This window comes from Oncorhynchus masou, chromosome 24 (genome assembly GCF_036934945.1).
Source record: "Oncorhynchus masou masou isolate Uvic2021 chromosome 24, UVic_Omas_1.1, whole genome shotgun sequence".
NCBI classification, from domain to species: Eukaryota; Metazoa; Chordata; class Actinopteri; order Salmoniformes; family Salmonidae; genus Oncorhynchus; species Oncorhynchus masou.
Genome location: NC_088235.1, coordinates 118,111,223 through 118,133,327, shown reverse-complemented (window position 1 = coordinate 118,133,327; position 22,105 = coordinate 118,111,223). Strand labels below are relative to the sequence as shown.

The 22,105-nt window shown below is 48.0% G+C and overlaps 1 protein-coding gene across 3 annotated transcripts in view; it reads right to left on the bottom strand.

Moving 5' to 3' along the window:
* The window catches only part of traf3ip2l (TRAF3 interacting protein 2-like), a 151,546-nt gene that overhangs the window by 85,084 nt on the left and 44,357 nt on the right, over positions 1 to 22,105 (bottom strand). Inside the window, exons 3-5 of one of the 3 annotated variants that reach the window (XM_064936252.1) lie at positions 14,971 to 15,602; positions 8,364 to 8,400; positions 8,162 to 8,247 (exon numbers count right to left, since the gene is read on the bottom strand). In XM_064936252.1, coding sequence (XP_064792324.1) covers positions 8,162 to 8,247; positions 8,364 to 8,400; positions 14,971 to 15,602 — 755 coding nt within the window. The remainder of the gene's footprint in view (positions 1 to 8,161; positions 8,248 to 8,363; positions 8,401 to 14,970; positions 15,603 to 22,105) is intronic. The other 2 variants (XM_064936254.1, XM_064936255.1) reach the window with 2 other exon arrangements.

Sequence of the window (22,105 nt, the reverse complement as noted above, 5' to 3'; positions counted from 1 at the left end):
GTGATGAAGGGTTTAAATAGAGGTTAGAGATCACAAACACCCTTCCTACGGTGATGAAGGGTTTAAATAGAGGTTAGAGGTCACAAACACCCTTCCTACGGTGATGAAGGGTTTAAATAGAGGTTAGAGGTCACAAACACTTCTCCTACGGGGATGAAGGGTTTAAATAGAGGTTAGAGATCACAAACACCCTTCCTACGGTGATGAAGGGTTTAAATAGAGGTTAGAGGTCACAAACACCCTTCCTACGGTGATGAAGGGTTTAAATAGAGGTTAGAGGTCACAAACACTTCTCCTACGGGGATGAAGGGTTTAAATAGAGGTTAGAGGTCACAAACACCCTTCCTACGGTGATGAAGGGTTTAAATAGAGGTTAGAGGTCACAAACACTTCTCCTACAGTGATGAAGGGTTTAAATAGAGGTTAGAGGTCACAAACACCCTTCCTACGGTGATGAAGGGTTTAAATAGAGGTTAGAGGTCACAAACACCCTTCCTACGGTGATAAAGGGTTTAAATAGAGGTTAGAGGTCACAAACACCCTTCCTACGGTGATAAAGGGTTTAAATAGAGGTTAGAGGTCACAAACTCTTCTTCTACGGTGATGAAGGGTTTAAATAGAGGTTAGAGGTCACAAACACCCTTCCTACGGTGAAGTTCCGGTTCCGGGTTGGAGCGAGCGGTCGCATCTACACTTCGGTCCGCAGGTAGTATAACTTTTCATTACATTTTCATTACATTTCATTATAGTACAACGGTTTGATTTGTCTAATCTTAGCAATTTCTTCTTAGCTAGCTACATAGACGTCTTTGTATCAAAGATAATTGCGTAATTATCGTATTTCTTCGTCCTAACGTAGTCTACACTGCTATCTGCCCAGCAGCTAGCTATCGTCCACCGTCTACTAGCACTGTAGAAACTATTACACTCAACTGAACGACTCGATTAGTGTAGTGTTAGCTAGCTACATAGTTGTCTTTGCCGTCTTCGTATCCAAGATAATTGTGTAGTTTAGAGTGTGTAGACTTAGAGTGATTATCTTAATTTACCGAGGTTAGCTAGCCAGCTATTTGTCGTCCTTAACGTAGGAGATACTGCTAGCTAGCTAGCCAACAGCTAGCCAACGTCTACCGAATTGAACTTCAACTACCCGGTCAACATTCCGCTTCGCTCCACAGGTAGTATCACATTTTCATTTCACTTCATTACAGTACAACGGTTTGATTTGTTTGATCGTAGCTAGCTAGCTACATAGCCGTCTTTGTATCTAAGACAATTGTGTAGTCTAGAGCGATTTTCTAGGTTAGCTAGCCAGCTATTGTCGTTCTTTTAACGTAACGTTACGTAATCTACACTGCTAGCTAGCCAGCTAGCCAGCTAGCCCCCGAATAGCAGCACTGTAGAAACTATTACACTCGACGGAACGACTTGATTAGTGTAGTGTCAACAACGCAGCCACTGCCAGCTAGCCTACAAAGTCAACAACGCAGCCACTGCCAGCTAGCCTACTCCAGCAGTACTGTATCATTTCAATCATTTTAGTCAATAAGATTCTTGCTACGTAAGCTTAACTTTCTGAACATTCGAGACGTGTAGTCCACTTGTCATTCTAATCTCCTTTGCATTAGCGTAGCCTCTTCTGTAGCCTGTCAACTATGTGTCTATCTATCCCTGTTCTCTCCTCTCTGCACAGACCATACAAACGCTCCACACCGCGTGGCCGCGGCCACCCTAATCTGGTGGTCCCAGCACGCACGACCCACGTGGAGTTCCAGGTCTCCGGTAGCCTCTGGAACTGCCGATCTGCGGCCAACAAGGCAGAGTTCATCTCAGCCTATACCTCCCTCCAGTCCCTCGACTTCTTGGCACTGACGGAAACATGGATCACCACAGATAACACTGCTACTCCTACTGCTCTCTCTTCGTCCGCCCACGTGTTCTCGCACACCCCGAGAGCTTCTGGTCAGCGGGGTGGTGGCACCGGGATCCTCATCTCTCCCAAATGGTCATTCTCTCTTTCTCCCCTTACCCATCTGTCTATCGCCTCCTTTGAATTCCATGCTGTCACAGTTACCAGCCCTTTCAAGCTTAACATCCTTATCATTTATCGCCCTCCAGGTTCCCTCGGAGAGTTCATCAATGAGCTTGATGCCTTGATAAGCTCCTTTCCTGAGGACGGCTCACCTCTCACAGTCCTGGGCGACTTTAACCTCCCCACGTCTACCTTTGACTCATTCCTCTCTGCCTCCTTCTTTCCACTCCTCTCCTCTTTTGACCTCACCCTCTCACCTTCCCCCTACTCACAAGGCAGGCAATACGCTCGACCTCATCTTTACTAGATGCTGTTCTTCCACTAACCTCATTGCAACTCCCCTCCAAGTCTCCGACCACTACCTTGTATCCTTTTCCCTCTCGCTCTCATCCAACACTTCCCACACTGCCCCTACTCGGATGGTATCGCGCCGTCCCAACCTTCGCTCTCTCTCTCCCCCGCTACTCTCTCCTCTTCCATCCTATCATCTCTTCCCTCTGCTCATACCTTCTCCAACCTATCTCCTGATTCTGCCTCCTCAACCCTCCTCTCTTCCCTTTCTGCATCCTTTGACTCTCTATGTCCCCTATCCTCCAGGCCGGCTCGGTCCTCCCCTCCCGCTCCGTGGCTCGACGACTCATTGCGAGCTCACAGAACAGTGCTCCGGGCAGCTGAGCGGAAATGGAGGAAAACTCGCCTCCCTGCGGACCTGGCATCCTTTCACTCCCTCCTCTCTACATTTTCTTCCTCTGTCTCTGCTGCTAAAGCCACTTTCTTCCACTCTAAATTCCAAGCATCTGCCTCTAACCCTAGGAAGCTCTTTGCCACCTTCTCCTCCCTCCTGAATCCTCCTCCGCCTCCCCCCCCTTCGATACTGTGAACCATCAGATCCTCCTCTCCACCCTCTCCGAGTTGGGCATCTCCGGCGCGGCCCACGCTTGGATTGCGTCCTACCTGACAGGTCGCTCCTACCAGGTGGCGTGGCGATAATCTGTCTCCTCGCCACGCGCTCTCACCACTGGTGTCCCCCAGGGCTCTGTTCTAGGCCCTCTCCTATTCTCGCTATACACCAAGTCACTTGGCTCTGTCATAACCTCACATGGTCTCTCCTATCATTGCTATGCAGACGACACACAATTAATCTTCTCCTTTCCCCCTTCTGATGACCAGGTGGCGAATCGCATCTCTGCATGTCTGGCAGACATATCAGTGTGGATGACGGATCACCACCTCAAGCTGAACCTCGGCAAGACGGAGCTGCTCTTCCTCCCGGGGAAGGACTGCCCGTTCCATGATCTCGCCATCACGGTTGACAACTCCATTGTGTCCTCCTCCCAGAGCGCTAAGAACCTTGGCGTGATCCTGGACAACACCCTGTCGTTCTCAACTAACATCAAGGCGGTGGCCCGTTCCTGTAGGTTCATGCTCTACAACATCCGCAGAGTACGACCCTGCCTCACACAGGAAGCGGCGCAGGTCCTAATCCAGGCACTTGTCATCTCCCGTCTGGATTACTGCAACTCGCTGTTGGCTGGGCTCCCTGCCTGTGCCATTAAACCCCTACAACTCATCCAGAACGCCGCAGCCCGTCTGGTGTTCAACCTTCCCAAGTTCTCTCACGTCACCCCGCTCCTCCGCTCTCTCCACTGGCTTCCAGTTGAAGCTCGCATCCGCTACAAGACCATGGTGCTTGCCTACGGAGCTGTGAGGGGAATGGCACCACAGTACCTCCAGGCTCTGATCAGGCCCTACACCCAAACAAGGGCACTGCGTTCATCCACCTCTGGCCTGCTCGCCTCCCTACCACTGGGTAAGTACAGTTCCCGCTCAGCCCAGTCAAAACTGTTCGCTGCTCTGGCCCCCCAATGGTGGAACAAACTCCCTCACGACGCCAGGACAGCGGAGTCAATCACCACCTTCCGGAGACACCTGAAACCCCACCTCTTCAAGGAATACCTAGGGTAGGATAAAGTAATCCTTCTCACCCCCCCCCCCCCTTAAATGATTTAGATGCACTATTGTAAAGTGGCTGTTCCACTGGATGTCAGAAGGTGAATTCACCAATTTGTAAGTCGCTCTGGATAAGGGCGTCTGCTAAATGACTTAAATATAAATGTAAATATAAAGGGTTTAAATAGAGGTTAGAGGTCACAAACACTTCTCCTACGGTGATGAAGTGTTTAAATAGAGGTTAGAGGTGTCACGCCCTGACCATAGAGAGCCTTGTAATTCTCTATTTAGGTTAGGTCGGGGTGTGACTAGGGGGGGGTGTTCCGATCGAGGTGTTTTGTTTCAATGTTTGCATCCCAATCAGAGGCAGCTGTTTATCATTGTCTCTAATTGGGGATCATATTTAGGCAGCCATTTCCCCACTGGATTTTGTGGGATCTGGTTTCTATGTAGTTGCCTGTGAACACTGCTTGAGCTTCACGTATTGTTTATTCTTCCTTGTTTTTTGTGCGTTTGACTATCAATAAAAGATGTCGAACCGATTCCATGCTGCACTTTGGTCTGAGCATGATTACAACGACGATCGTGACAAGAGGTCACAAACACTTCTCCTACGGTGATGAGGGATTAAAGAGGTTAGAGGTTACAAACAATTCTACTGTGATGAAGGATTTAAATAGAGGTTAGAGGTCACAGGGAGAGAAAGATTTTAGCACACACATCACTATAAATATATAAACACACACATCAATATACCTCTACCACACCACCACTACTATACCATCACACTACCACTACTACTATCACTACTATACCATCACACTACCACTACTACTATCACTACTGCACCAGCACACAATCACTACTACTATCACTACTATAACATCACACTACCACTACTACTATCACTACTGCACCATCACACTACCACTACTACTATCACTACTGCACCAGCACACAGTCACTACTACCCCCCCACTACACCACCATGCTACCACTAGCACACTAAAACACTTCCACATACTACTACTACTACACCACCACGCTACCACTAGCACACTAAAACACTTCCACACTATCACTACTACTACACCACCACGCTACCACTAGCACACTAAAACACTTCCACACTATTACTACTACTACACCACCACGCTACCACTAGCACATTAAAACACTTCCACACTATTACTACTACTACACCACCACGCTACCACTAGCACACTAAAACACTTCCACACTATTACTACTACTACACCACCACGCTACCACTAGCACATTAAAACACTTCCACATACTACTACTACTACTACACCACCACGCTACCACTACTACTATACCATCACACTACCACTACTACTATCACTACTGCACCAGCACACAATCACTACTACCCCCCCACTACACCACCATGCTACCACTAGCACACTAAAACACTTCCACACTATCACTACTACTACACCACCACGCTACCACTAGCACACTAAAACACTTCCACACTATCACTACTACTACACCACCACGCTACCACTAGCACACTAAAACACTTCCACACTATCACTACTACTACACCACCACGCTACCACACTAAAACACTTCCACATACTACTACTTTACTACTACACTACCACCCAACTAAACCACCACTACATCCCTTTTACACTACGTCTCTACTACTACACCATTTCTCTACTACTACCCCTACTTTACAACTTCCACCACTACCACATCCCACACTACTTCAGTACCACTATTCCTACCAGACTACTACACTACCCCTACTTTACTACCACAACCACACTACCAAACTACTATTACCCCAGTACCACTACTCCTACCAGACTACTACACTACCCCTACTTTACTACCACAACCACACTACCAAACTACTATTACCCCAGTACCACTACTCCTACCAGACTACTACACTACCCCTACTTTACTACCACAACCACACTACCAAACTACTATTACCCCAGTACCACTACTCCTACCACACTACCACTACTTTACTACCACAACCACACTACCAAACTACTATTACCCCAGTACCACTACCAGACTACTACACTACCCCTAATTTACTACCACAACCACACTACCAAACTACTATTACCCCAGTACCACTACTCCTACCAGACTACTACACTACCCCTACTTTACTACCACAACCACACTACCAAACTACTATTACCCCAGTACCACTACTCCTACCAGACTACTACACTACCCCTACTTTACTACCACAACCACACTACCAAACTACTATTACCCCAGTACCACTACTCCTACCACACTACCACTACTTTACTACCACACTACTACACTACTATTACCCCAGTACCACTACTCCTACCACACTACCACTACTTTACTACCACACTACCAAACTACTATTACCCCAGTACCACTACTCCTACCGCACTACCACTACTTTACTACCACACTACTACACTACTATTACCCCAGTACCACTACCGCACTACTACACTACTCCTACCATACTACTACAACTACCACTACCACACTACCCCTACCACAACTACACTACTTCTCTATTACAAAAATACCACACTACTTCTCTATTACCAAAATACCACTACCACACTACTTCTCTACTACTACACTACCACTACTTCTCTACTACTACCACACTACTACTACACTACCACAACTACACTACTTCTCTACTACTACACTACCACACTACTTCTCTACTACTACACTACCACACTACTTCTCTACTACTACACTACTTCTCTACTACTACACTACCACACTACTTCACTACTACTACCACACTACGTCTCTACTACTACACAACTTCTCGACTACTACACTACCACACTACTTCTCTACTACTACACTACTACACTACCACACTACTTCTCTACTACTACACAACTTCTCTACTACTACACTACCACACTACTTCTCTACTACTACACAACTTCTCTTCTACTACACTACCACACTACCCCTACTACACAACTTCTCTACTACTACACTACCACACTACTTCTCTACTACTACACTACTACACTACCACACTACTTCTCTACTACTACACAACTTCTCTACTACTACACTACCACACTACTTCTCTACTACTACACAACTTCTCTTCTACTACACTACCCCTACTACACTACTTCTCTACTACTACACTACCACACTACTTCTCTACTACACTACTTATCTACTACCACACTACCACACTACTTCTCTACTACTACTACACTACCACACTACTTCTCTAATACTACACTACTACACAACCACACTACTTCGCTACTACTACACTACCACACTACTTCTCTACTACTACACTACCACACTACTACTACACTACTTCTCTACTATTACACTACTACACTACCACACTACTTCGCTACTACTACACTACCACTACTTCTCTACTACTACACTACCACACTACTACTACACTACCACACTACACTACTTCTCTACTATTACACTACTACACTACCACACTACTTCGCTACTACTACACTACCACTACTTCTCTACTACTACACTACCACAATACTACTACACTACCACACTACTACTACACTACTTCTCTACTATTACACTACCACACTACTTCTCTACTACTACACTACCACACTACTTCTCTACTACTACACAACTTCTCTACTACTACAATACCACTTCCACACTACCCCTACCACAACTACACTACTTCTCTTACAAAAATACCACACTACTTCTCTATTACTAAAATACCACTACCACACTACTTCTCTACTACTACACTACCACTACTTCTCTACTACTACCACACTACTACACTAATACTACACTACCACAACTACACTACTTCTCTACTACTACACTACCACACTACTACACTAATACTACACTACCACAACTACACTACTTCTCTACTACTACACTACTTCTCTACTACTACACAACCACAACACCACACTACCACAACTACAATACCCCATTACCACTACACTACCACTACTTCAGTACACTACTACACTACCACTACAAATAATACACTACTACTACCTTACTACACTACCACTACCTCTCTACAGCTATTACGCTACCACTACTACACTAATACACAAACACACTAATTCACTACCACTACTGCTACTACACTACCACTGCAGGGTGTAAGATGGGGACTCATGTACTTACTTTGTTCCACAGAGAGCGGGGCACTGCCGGGTTGTTCCACAGAGAGCGAGGCACTGCAGGGGTTAGGATGGGGACTCATGTGGCCACTAGAAAGAAGATCCAACATGAGTTACCATTTCAGAAACAAAGTTAATCTCTTTGCAAAAAGGGATTTCTGAGACCTGTGCTCTTGGTAATGCAGATCATATGCTCGCGAGCTTACCTTTGCACGTCGCCTGCACCTGGCAGTCTGTAGTTATCTGAGAGAGAGAGAGAGAGAGAGACCTGATAAATCTGTCAATAAGTACTACACAGTTTCCAGAGGGGTGGATAAAGGCACTGGTAACCCCCATTTTTAAAATGGTGTGAAGTTGACCAGGCATAGCATTTTCCCAGTTCTATCAAAAGTAATGGAGACAGCTTTAACAGAGCAATTAATGGCCTACTTGTAGAATCAATTTCTGCATTCACAGTAATTCGGCTTTAGACGTAAACACTACATGTTTTATTTAACCTGGCAAGTCAGTTAAGAACCAATTCTTATTTACAATGACGGCCTACACCGGCCAAACCCAGACGACGCTGGGCCAATTGTGCATCACCCTATGGGACTCCCAATCACAGCCAGATGTTATGCAGCCTGGATTCAAACCAGGGACTGCAGTGACGCCTCCTGCACTGAGATGCAGACTCTGCGCCACTCGGGAGACTCAACAGACAAAGAAAACAGTTTTCTGATAGATGGTTTTGAATGTTGGACAAAGGCAATGTGGTTGGAGATATTTTCTCAATTTAAGTAACGCTTTTGACACCGCATCCTGGTCTCAACACTCCAGGGTAACATGTCCTAAACAAAAGCACTTAGATGGTTTGAATCATATCTCAAGAACTGGGAACAAAGTGTAGTGATCAATAACACGTATACAGCTCAGAAAAACAGAATGGGTGTCCCACAAGGACCAAAGTTTGGAACCAAAGTTCCAAAGGCTGGGCCTAATATAGGTGTATAAGAGGTCATACAATAAGTTTGTAGCGATTCCTCTGTTGTTGATATATAGAATATTTGTTGGTCCGTGGTGTGTAATGAGGAGCAAATAGACGTTGCACTTGACATAAGCACGCACTCATTACGAAAATGACTAAAAACTGTTCAATCCCAGTGGAATTGAAAAATGGTATGGTTGAGAGGGATGAGGCAAAAGGAATGGCAAATAAGTCTGGCTGCACAACCGAAGGGCAAACGTACTGCAAATTGAGAAATCATGTGACGATAATGAATAAAAAGAAGAAACTACACTATGAAACAAAGATAAATGACAAAGAATGATAGCAAACTCAGCTCCATCAAAACAGACTGATTGCCAACTACTTTAATGATTTTTTAAATTGGTAAATTTAGGCATGACATGCCAGCAACAAACGCTGGCCAAATTATGAAAGACAAGAACTGTAATTTTGAATTCCATAAAGTGAGATTTTTTTTTATTGTTGTCTATCAACACCAGGGTCTGACAACATGGATGGAAAATGACTGAGGATAATAGTGTAAGATATTGCCACTCCTATTTGCCAGATCTTCAATTTAAGCCTACTAGAAAGTGTGTGCCCTCAGGCCTGGAGGGAAGCAAAAGTCATTGTGCTACCCAAGAATAGTAAAGCCCCCTTTACTGGCTCAAATAAACCTGTTACCAACCCTTAGTAAAGTTTTGGAAAATATTGTGTTTGACAAGATACAATGCTATTTTATATGCCTGTAATATACAGTTGATTGTAATAATGGAACACCCAATACTAGCCATGGTAGGGATTGTAATAATGGAACACCCAATACTAGCCATGGTAGGGAATGTAATAATGGAACATCCAATACTAGCCATGGTAGGGATTGTAATAATGGAACACCCAATACTAGCCATGGTAGGGATTGTAATAATGGAACACCCAATACTAGCCATGGTAGGGATTGTAATAATGGAACACCCAATACTAGCCATGGTAGGGATTGTAATAATGGAACACCCAATACTAGCAATGGTAGGGATTGTAATAATGGAACACCCAATACTAGCCATGGTAGGGAATTTAATAATACAAAAAAAACTATTGTAAAATGAAGTACAACTCCACCATCCATTTCAAGATAGGGAATGTTGTAAAATAATTAGTATTCAATTTTCCATTTATAGTATTTTATAAATTGATAAGACAACATTACAAGAACGGATTACTAGCAAAATAGCACATCTTAAAATATAACTAATTGTAACACAAAATAACTCAACCAAAATGGTAGAGATAAAACACAGCAAACAGAAGACAAAGAAGGCACAGTATGTGTGGATGTATTGTGATGGACCAATGTGTGTCTGTGAGCAGGTGTTGTGAGAGAGAGCTTTCAATTTTGTGCCGATGAGGGACATACATTTTAAAATAAATGAAACATGTAATTAATTTATTGTCCTATCATGATGGAACGGTCCCAAACCCTATACCCTAGACACCCTAAACATTTTTAAAAACGGACCCCTCTAACAATGTACGTTAATAGGACCCCTCTGACAATGTACGTTAAATGGACCCCTCTGACGATGTACGTTAAATGGACAACTCTGACGATGTACGTTAAATGGACCCCTCTGACGATGTACGTTAAATGGACCCCTCTGACGATCTACGTTAAATGGACCCCTCTGACGATGTACGTTAAATGGACCCCTCTGACGATGTACGTTAAATGGACCCCTCTGACGATGTACGTTAAATGGACCCCTCTGACGATGTACGTTAAATGGACCCCTCTGACGATGTACGTTAAATGGACCCCTCTGACGATGTACGTTAAATGGACCCCTCTGACGATCTACGTTAAATGGACCCCTCTGACGATGTACGTTAAATGGACCCCTCTGACGATGTACGTTAAATGGTGACGTGTCATGACGTAACGTACAGCACACAAAGCGAGAGTGTAGATTAAAAACAAGGGACAGGGACAGGGACATGGTAAGGGGACAGGGACATGGTAAGGGGACAGGGGACATGGACAGGGTAGGGGACAGGGTAAGGGGACAGGGACAGGGTAAGAGGACAGGGTAAGGGGACATGGACAGGCGACAGGGGACATGGACAGGGTAAGGGGACAGGGTATGTGGACAGGGGACTTGGACAGGGTAAGAGGACAGGGACAGGGTAAGAGGACAGGGTAAGGGGACATGGACAGGCGACAGGGGACATGGACAGGGTAGGGGTGAGGGTAAGGGGACAGGGTAAGAGGACAGGGTAAGGGGACATGGACAGGCGACATGGACAGGGTAAGGGGACAGGGTATGTGGACAGGGGACGTGGACAGGGTAAGAGGACAGGGAAAGAGGACAGGGTAAGGGGACAGGGTAAGGGGACATGGACAGGGTAAGGGGACAGGCTAAGAGGACAGGGACATGGTAAGGGGACATGGACAGGGTAAGGGGACAGGGTAAGGGGACAGGGACATGGACAGGGTAAGGGGACATGGACAGGGTAAGGGGACATGGACAGGGTAAGGGGACATGGACAGGGTAAGGGGACATGGACAGGGGACAGGGTAAGGGGACAGGGACAGGGTAAGGGGACAGGGTAAGGGGACATGGTAAGGGGACATGGACAGGGTAAGGGGACATGGACATGGACAGGGTAAGGGGACATGGACATGGACAGGGTAAGGGGACAGGGTAAGGGGACAGGGTAAGGGGACAGGGACACGGTAAGGGGACATGGACACGGACAGGGTAAGGGGACATGGACAGGGTAAGGGGACATGGACATGGACAGGGTAAGGGGACAGGGACAGGGTAAGGGGACAGGGACATGGACAGGGTAAGGGGACAAGGACAGGGTAAGGGGACAGGGACATGGACAGGGTAAGGGGACAGGGTAAGGGGACATGGACAGGGTAAGGGGACAGGGTAATGGGACATGGACAGGGTAAGGGGACAGGGACATGGACAGGGTAAGGGGACAGGCTAAGAGGACAGGGACAGGGTAAGGGGACATGGACATGGACAGGGTAAGGGGACAGGGACATGGACAGGGTAAGGGGACATGGACAGGGGACATGGACAGGGTAAGGGGACAGGGTAAGGGGACAGGGTAAGGGGACATGGACAGGGTATGTGGACAGGGGACGTGGACAGGGTAAGAGGACATGGACAGGGGACAGGGTAAGGGGACAGGGTAAGGGGACATGGACAGGGTAAGGGGACATGGACAGGGGACAGGGTAAGGGGACAGGGTAAGGGGACATGGACAGGGTAAGGGGACAAGCTAAGAGGACATGGACAGGGTAAGAGGACAGGGACATGGGCCATGGACAGGGTAAGGGGACAGGGACAGGGTAAGGGGACATGGTCAGGGTACAGGCGAAGAGGACAGGGACAGGGGACATGGACAGGGTAAGGGGACATGGACAGGGACAGGGGACATGGACAGGGTAAGGGGACAGGGTAAGGGGACATGGACAGGGGACATGGTAAGGGGACATGGACAGGGTAAGGGGACAGGGTAAGGGGACATGGACAGGGTAAGGGGACAGGGTAAGGGGACATGGACAGGGTAAAGGGACATGGACAGGGTAAGGGGACATGGACAGGGTAAGGGGACAAGGGACATGGACAGGGTAAGGGGACAGGGGACATGGACAGGGTAAGGGGACAGGGTAAGGTGACAGGGTAAGGGGACAGGGTAAGGGGACATGGACAGGGGATGGGGACATGGACAGGGTAATGGGACATGGTAAGGGGACATGGACAGGGGACATGGACAGGGTAAGGGGACAGCATAAGGGGACATGGACAGGGTAAGGGGACATGGACAGGGTAAGGGGACATGGACAGGGTACGGGGACATGGACAGGGTACGGGGACAGGGTAAGGGGACAGGGACAGGGTAAGGGGACAGGGAAAGAGGACAGGGACAGGGTAAGGGGACAGGGTAAGGAGACATGGACAGGGGACATGGACAGGGGACAGGGACATGGACAGGGTAGGGGACAGGGTAAGGGGACAGGGTAAGGGGACATGGACAGGGGACGGGGACATGGACAGGGTAAGGGGACATGGACAGGGGACATGGACAGGGTAAGGGGACAGGGTAAGGGGACAGGGTAAGGGGACATGGACAGGGTAAGGGGACAGGGGACATGGACAGGGTAAGGGGACATGGACAGGGTAAGGGGACAGGGTAAGGGGACATGGACAGGGTAAGGGGACAGGGACAGGGGACATGGACAGGGGACATGGACAGGGTAAGGGGACAGGGACAGGGTAAGGGGACATGGACAGGGTAAGGGGACAGGGACAGGGGACATGGACAGGGTAAGGGGACATGGACAGGGTAAGGGGACAGGGTAAGGGGACGTGGACAGGGTAAGAGGACAGGGTAAGGGGACAGGGTAAGAGGACAGGGACAGGGTAAGGGGACAGGGTAAGAGGACAGGGACAGGGTAAGGGGACAGGGTAAGAGGACAGAGACAGGGGACATGGACAGGGTACGGGGACATGGACAGGGGACATGGACAGGGGACATGGACAGGGTAAGGGGACAGGGTAAGGGGACATGGACAGGGTAAGGGGACAGGGACAGGGGACATGGACAGGGGACATGGACAGGGGACATGGACAGGGGACATGGACAGCGTAAGGGGACAGCGTATGGGGACATGGACAGGGTAAGGGGACAGGGTAAGGGGACATGGACAGGGTAAGGGGACAGGGTAAGGGGACATGGACAGGGTAGGGGGACAGGGTAAGGGGACATGGACAAGGTAAGGGGACAGGGTAAGGGGACATGGACAGGGTAAGGGGACAGGGTAAGGGGACATGGACAGGGTAAGGGGACAGGGTAAGGGGACATGGACAGGGTAAGGGGACATGGACAAGGGACATGGACAGGGTAAGGGGACAGGGTAAGGGGACAGGGTAAGGGGACAGGGGACATTGACAGGGGACAGGGGACATGGACAGGGTAGGTGGACATGGACAGGGTAAGGGGACAGGGACAGGGGGCATGGACAGGGTAAGGGGACAAGGTAAGGGGACATGGACAGGGTAAGAGGACAGGGACAGGGAAAGGGGACAGGGTAAGAGGAGAGGGACAGGGTAAGGGGACAGGGTAAGAGGACAGGGTAAAGGGACATGGACAGGGGACAGGGGACAGGCTAAAAGGACAGGGACAGGGTAAGGGGACATGGACAGGGGACAGGGACAGGGTAAGGGGACAGGCTAAGAGGACAGGGACAGGGGACATGGACAGGGGACATGGACAGGGTAAGGGGACAGGGACAGGGGGATACCTAGTCAATTGTACAACTGAATGCATACATTTTTTGCGTCATCATTTTAAGCCACTGTGACTCTCAAAAGCCACGACAGCCGGTGTTAACATTAGCGCCACACTAAAAAACAGATTCAAATTCGACACACACTTTCAAATAGGTATATTATGACACATTATATAAACCCTTTATAGTGTTTTATTTCCATTTTAGAGGTGATAAGTTGGACAGATCGGGTGAAAAAAGCAGTTTCCACACACTTTCACTATCACGCAATAGGTTTTGATTCCCCACCCGCCATTTTTCAAAAGACCCAACGGAGCTCATTGCCTTCTTCAATCATGCAGAGACGGGCAGCCTGAAGGTCTCGTCATTGATTTTGTTGGAAAGGGGAGAAATTGTGCTTTACAATAGTATTCATATTACAGTTGACCTGGAACTATTACCTTTTTTGGACACTAAAATAAGGTCAATCGTACGGAACAGTGCGATGTACAAAAGTTTGTTAGCTAGCGTTACTCACACATGGGCCTGGAGGGTAGGCGGTAACCGGCGATGGGACGGGGGCTGTGGTAGGGGCCCATGTTGAAGGCCTCCACAGGGCACTGGGCACAGCAGGTGTGTGGAGTCAGAGAGTGGTGGTAGAAGCCTGCTGAGAGGGGGATGGAGTGAAGGGAGTGGGGCTGCTCCAGGCTGGTCATACTAGGGCTGTCACGGCCCGGCAGCGGGGTGAGGGACAGGGACCTTCCCCGGGAGTAGCAGCTCTCCCCTGGGTAGCTGGGGTAGTTCGGAGGGGTGAGGCAGGAGGGCAGGCTGCTGGGGTAAGCAGGTCCAGGACCAGACCAGGCACTGGTGTAGCTGGGGTGAAGCCAGGAGCCATCAGCCTGGCTGGGGAACGGGGTAGGCTGGCTGTACCCGACTGGGAGGCCTACAGGAGGCTGATACGGCGTGTAGCTGGGCCCCGCCCTCCGACTGCTGAGGGCAGAGCCAGCCATGGAGCTGGGTTCGTCACGTTGGAGGTCGGGGTGGAGGTTGGGGCAGAGGTCAGAGTGGAGGTCAGGGGGGAGATCAGGGCAGGGGGTAGAGGTTTCGTCGTCCTCCTCTGGAGTGTTCTGGAACTCTCTATGGCAGCAGATCAGCTGGGGGACACGCCTACTAGGACAGAGGTCAGTTAGGGGTCAGAGGTTAGGGTTAGGCCTGGGACAGAGGACAGGCTTCAGTTACATCATGTACTTCAGAAAGCATTCATTTGATTTATTCCACTTTTTGTTGTGTTACAAAGTGGGATTAAAGTAGATTGTAATTTTTTTTATCAACGATCTACACAAAGTACTCTGTCAAAGTAAAAAATGTGAATATTTGTAAAAACTCAAAACTCTAATATACAGTATGATTAGGTAAGTAGTCAATACACGTTAGAATCACCCGAGTGGCACAGTGGTCTAGCTGTGCCACTAGAGATTCTGGGTTCGAGTCCAGGCTCTGTCACAGGGATGTCCTTTGTCCTATCGCGCACTAGCGATTCCTGTGACGGGCCGGGTGCAGTGCACGCTGACACGGTCGCCAGGTGTACGGTGTTTCCTCCGACACGTTGGCGTGGCTGGCTTCCGGGTTACATGGGCAATGTGTTAAGAAGCAGTGCGGCTTGGTTGGGTTGTGTTTCGGAGGACGCACGGCTCTCGACCTTTGCCTCTCCTGAGTCCGTACGGGAGTTGTAGCGATGAGACAACGGTTACTACCAATTGGACGGAATTGGAGAGAAAAAGGAGTAAAAACAACCTGTTTTATTTGTGACTAACATTTGAAAGGTTCATGAGGTTCATTGGGTCACTGGGTCATCTGGCTGGAGGTAATCAATGGAATAACAACCACATTATTGGTAGAATGGTAGAAGACAACAGTTTGTATAAATTCACTAGAAGGCGGAGTTAAAGGAACAGAAATAAGTTTACTCACAATAACCATAGCCTATCTGTGTCCTGTCTGAGGTGTTCTGTGATGTGTTCTGTCTGAGGTATGTCCTGGGATATGTGTCCTGTCTGAAGTATGTCCTGGGATATGTGTCCTGTCTGAAGTATGTGTCCTGTCTGAGGTATGTCCTGGGATATGTGTTCTGTCTGAAGTATGTCCTGGGATATGTGTCCTGTCTGAAGTATGTTCTGGGATATGTGTCCTGTCAGAAGTATGTTCTGGGATATGTGTCCTGTCTGAAGTATGTCCTGGGATATGTGTCCTGTCTTAGGTATGTGTCCTGTCTGAAGTATGTTCTGGGATATGTGTCCTGTCTGAGGTATGTCCTGGGATATGTGTCCTGTCTGAGGTATGTCCTGGGATATGTGTCCTGTCTGAAGTATGTTCTGGGATATGTGTCCTGTCTGAGGTATGTTCTGGGATATGTGTCCTGTCTGAGGTATGTCCTGGGATGTGTGTCCTGTCTGAGGTATGTCCTGGGATATGTGTCCTGTCTGAGGTATGTCCTGGGATATGTGTCCTGTCTGAGGTATGTTCTGGGATATGTGTCCTGTCTGAAGTATGTCCTGGGATATGTGTCCTGTCTGAGGTATGTCCTGGGATATGTGTCCTGTCTGAGGTATGTCCTGGGATATGTGTCCTGTCTGAGGTATGTCCTGGGATATGTGTCCTGTCTGAGGTATGTCCTGGGATATGTGTCCTGTCTGAAGTATGTCCTGGGATATGTGTCCTGTCTGAAGTGTATCCTGGGATATGTGTCCTGTCTGAGGTATGTCCTGTGATATGTGTCCTGTCTGAAGTATGTCCTGGGATATGTGTCCTGTCTGAGGTATGTTCTGGGATATGTGTCCTGTCTGAAGTATGTCCTGGGATATGTGTCCTGTCTTAGGTATGTGTCCTGTCTGAAGTGTATCCTGGGATATGTGTCCTGTCTGAGGTATGTTCTGGGATATGTGTCCTGTCTGAAGTGTATCCTGGGATATGTGTCCTGTCTGAGGTATGTACTGTGATATGTGTTCTGTCTGAAGTATGTCCTGGGATATGTGTTCTGTCTGAAGTATGTTCTGGGATATGTGTCCTGTCTGAAGTATGTCCTGGGATATGTGTTCTGTCTGAAGTATGTCCTGGGATATGTGTCCTGTCTGAAGTATGTCCTGGGATATGTGTCCTGTCTGAGGTATGTTCTGGGATATGTGTCCTGTCTGAAGTATGTTCTGGGATATGTGTTCTGTCTGAAGTATGTCCTGGGATATGTGTCCTGTCTGAAGTATGTCCTGGGATATGTGTCCTGTCTGAGGTATGTCCTGTGATATGTGTCCTGTCTGAAGTATGTCCTGGGATATGTGTCCTGTCTTAGGTATGTGTCCTGTCTGAAGTATGTCCTGGGATATGTGTCCTGTCTGAGGTATGTTCTGGGATATGTGTCCTGTCTGAAGTATGTCCTGGGATATGTGTCCTGTCTTAGGTATGTGTCCTGTCTGAAGTGTATCCTGGGATATGTGTCCTGTCTGAGGTATGTTCTGGGATATGTGTCCTGTCTGAAGTGTATCCTGGGATATGTGTCCTGTCTGAGGTATGTACTGTGATATGTGTTCTGTCTGAAGTATGTCCTGGGATATGTGTTCTGTCTGAAGTATGTTCTGGGATATGTGTCCTGTCTGAAGTATGTCCTGGGATATGTGTCCTGTCTGAAGTATGTCCTGGGATATGTGTTCTGTCTGAAGTATGTCCTGGGATATGTGTCCTGTCTGAAGTATGTCCTGGGATATGTGTCCTGTCTGAGGTATGTTCTGGGATATGTGTCCTGTCTGAAGTATGTTCTGGGATATGTGTTCTGTCTGAAGTATGTCCTGGGATATGTGTCCTGTCTGAAGTATGTCCTGGGATATGTGTCCTGTCTGAGGTATGTGTCCTGGGATGTGTCCTGTCTGAGGTATGTGTCCTGTCTGAGGTATGTCCTGGGATGTGTCCTGTCTGAGGTATGTGTCCTGTCTGAGGTATGTCCTGGGATATGTGTCCTGTCTGAAGTGTATCCTGGGATATGTGTCCTGTCTGAAGTGTATCCTGGGATATGTGTCCTGTCTGAAGTGTATCCTGGGATATGTGTCCTGTCTGAAGTGTATCCTGGGATATGTGTCCTGTCTGAGGTATGTCCTGGGATATGTGTCCTGTCTGAGGTATGTCCTGGGATATGTGTCCTGTCTGAAGTATGTCCTGGGATATGTGTCCTGTCTGAGGTATGTACTGTGATATGTGTCCTGTCTGAGGTATGTACTGTGATATGTGTTCTGTCTGAAGTATGTCCTGGGATATGTGTTCTGTCTGAAGTATGTCCTGGGATATGTGTCCTGTCTGAGGTATGTTCTGGGATATGTGTCCTGTCTGAAGTATGTTCTGGGATATGTGTTCTGTCTGAAGTATGTCCTGGGATATGTGTCCTGTCTGAAGTATGTCCTGGGATATGTGTCCTGTCTGAGGTATGTTCTGGGATATGTGTTCTGTCTGAAGTATGTCCTGGGATATGTGTTCTGTCTGAAGTGTATCCTGGGATATGTGTCCTGTCTGAAGTATGTCCTGGGATATGTGTCCTGTCTGAGGTATGTCCTGGGATGTGTCCTGTCTGAGGTATGTGTCCTGTCTGAGGTATGTCCTGGGATATGTGTCCTGTCTGAAGTATGTCCTGGGATATGTGTCCTGTCTGAAGTGTATCCTGGGATATGTGTCCTGTCTGAGGTATGTACTGTGATATGTGTCCTGTCTGAGGTATGTCCTGGGATATGTGTCCTGTCTGAGGTATGTCCTGGGATATGTGTCCTGTCTGAAGTATGTCCTGGGATATGTGTCCTGTCTGAAGTGTATCCTGGGATATGTGTCCTGTCTGAGGTATGTACTGTGATATGTGTCCTGTCTGAAGTATGTCCTGGGATATGTGTCCTGTCATAGGTATGTGTCCTGTCTGAAGTGTATCCTGGGATATGTGTCCTGTCTGAAGTATGTTCTGGGATATGTGTCCTGTCTGAGGTATGTCCTGGGATATGTGTCCTGTCTGAGGTATGTCCTGGGATGTGTCCTGTCTGAGGTATGTGTCCTGTCTGAGGTATGTCCTGTGATATGTGTCCTGTCTGAATGTTCTGGGATATGTCCTGTCTGGGATATGTGTCCTGTCTGATAGTCCTGGGATATGTGTCCTGTCTGAAGTGTATCCTGGGATATGTGTCCTGTCTGAGGTATGTTCTGGGATATGTGTCCTGTCTGAGGTATGTCCTGGGATATGTGTCCTGTCTGAGGTATGTCCTGGGATATGTGTCCTGTCTGAAGTATGTCCTGGGATATGTGTCCTGTCTGAAGTATGTCTGGGATATGTGTCCTGTCTGAGGTATGTCCTGGGATATGTGTCCTGTCTGAGGTATGTCCTGGGATATGTGTCCTGTCTGAGGTATGTCCTGGGATATGTGTCCTGTCTGAAGTATGTCCTGGGATATGTGTCCTGTATGTCTGGGATATGTGTCCTGTCTGAAGTGTCCTGGGATATGTGTCCTGTCTGAAGTATGTCCTGGGATATGTGTCCTGTCTGAGTGTCCTGTCTGAAGTATGTCCTGGGATATGTGTCCTGTCTGAAGTCCTGGGATATGTGTCCTGTCTGAGGTATGTCCTGGGATATGTGTCCTGTCTGAAGGTCCTGGGATATGTGTCCTGTCTGATATGTGTCCTGTCTGAGGTATGTCCTGGGATATGTGTCCTGTCTGAAGTATGGATATGTGTCCTGTCTGATATGTGTCCTGTCTGATGTGTCCTGTCTGATGTCCTGGGATATGTGTCCTGTCTGAGGTATGTCCTGGGATATGTGTCCTGTCTGAAGTGTATCCTGGGATATGTGTCCTGTCTGAAGTATGTCCTGGGATATGTGTCCTGTCTGAGGTATGTCCTGGGATATGTGTCCTGTCTGAAGTATGTTCTGGGATATGTGTCCTGTCTGAGGTATGTCCTGGGATATGTGTCCTGTGTATGTCCTGTCTGAGGTATCCTGTATGTGTCCTGTCTGAAGTGTATCCTGGGATATGTGTCCTGTCTGATGTCCTGTCCTGTCTGAAGTGTATCCTGGGATATGTGTCCTGTCTGAAGTATGTCCTGGGATATGTGTCCTGTCTGAATATGTGTATATGTCCTGGGATATGTGTCCTGTCTGAGGTATGTCCTGGGATATGTGTCCTGTCTGAAGTATGTCCTGGGATATGTGTCCTGTCTGAAGTATGTCCTGGGATATGTGTCCTGTCTGAATGTCCTGGGATATGTGTCCTGTCTGAAGGTATGTCCTGGGATATGTGTCCTGTCTGAAGTATGTCCTGGGATATGTGTCCTGTCTGAATGTCCTGGGATATGTGTCCTGTCTGGGATATGTGTCCTGTCTGAGGGATATGTGTCCTGTCTGAGGTATATGTGTCCTGTCTGAGGTCCTGGGATATGTGTCCTGTCTGAAGTGTGTCCTGGGATATGTGTCCTGTCTGAAGTATGTCCTGGGATATGTGTCCTGTCTGAAGTGTATCCTGGGATATGTGTCCTGTCTGAAGTATGTCCTGTGATATGTGTCCTGTCTGAAGTGTATCCTGGGATATGTGTCCTGTCTGAGGTATGTCCTGGGATATGTGTCCTGTCTGAGGTATGTCCTGGGATATGTGTCCTGTCTGGGATATGTGTCCTGTCTGATGTCCTGGGATATGTGTCCTGTCTGAGGTATGTCCTGGGATATGTGTCCTGTCTGAAGTATGTCCTGGGATATGTGTCCTGTCTGAAGTATGTCCTGGGATATGTGTCCTGTCTGAAGTATGTCCTGGGATATGTGTCCTGTCTGAAGTATGTCCTGGGATATGTGTCCTGTCTGAGGTATGTCCTGGGATATGTGTCCTGTCTGAGGTATGTCCTGGGATATGTGTCCTGTCTGAAGTATGTCCTGGGATATGTGTCCTGTCTGAAGTATGTCCTGGGATATGTGTCCTGTCTGAATGTCCTGGGATGTGTCCTGTCTGATATGTGGGATCCTGTCTGAAGTATGTCCTGGGATATGTGTCCTGTCTGAGGTATGTGTCCTGTCTGAAGTGTATCCTGGGATATGTGTCCTGTCTGAAGTGTATCCTGGGATATGTGTCCTGTCTGAAGTATGTCCTGGGATATGTGTCCTGTCTGAGGTATGTGTCCTGTCTGAAGTGTATCCTGGGATATGTGTCCTGTCTGAGGTATGTCCTGGGATATGTGTCCTGTCTGAAGTATGTCCTGGGATATGTGTCCTGTCTGAAGTATGTCCTGGGATATGTGTCCTGTCTGAAGTGTCCTGTATGTCCTGGGATATGTGTCCTGTCTGAATGTGTATGTGTCCTGTCTGAGGTATGTCCTGGGATATGTGTCCTGTCTGTGTCCTGAGGTCCTGGGATATGTGTCCTGTCTGAAGTGTCCTGGGATATGTGTCCTGTCTGAGGTATGTCCTGGGATATGTGTCCTGTCTGAGGTATGTCCTGGGATATGTGTCCTGTCTGAGGTATGTCCTGGGATATGTGTCCTGTCTGAAGTATGGATATGTGTCCTGTCTGAAGTGTATCCTGTCTGGATGTCCTGTGTCCTGTCTGAAGTATGTCCTGGGATATGTGTCCTGTCTGAGGTATGTCCTGGGATATGTGTCCTGTCTGAAGTATGTC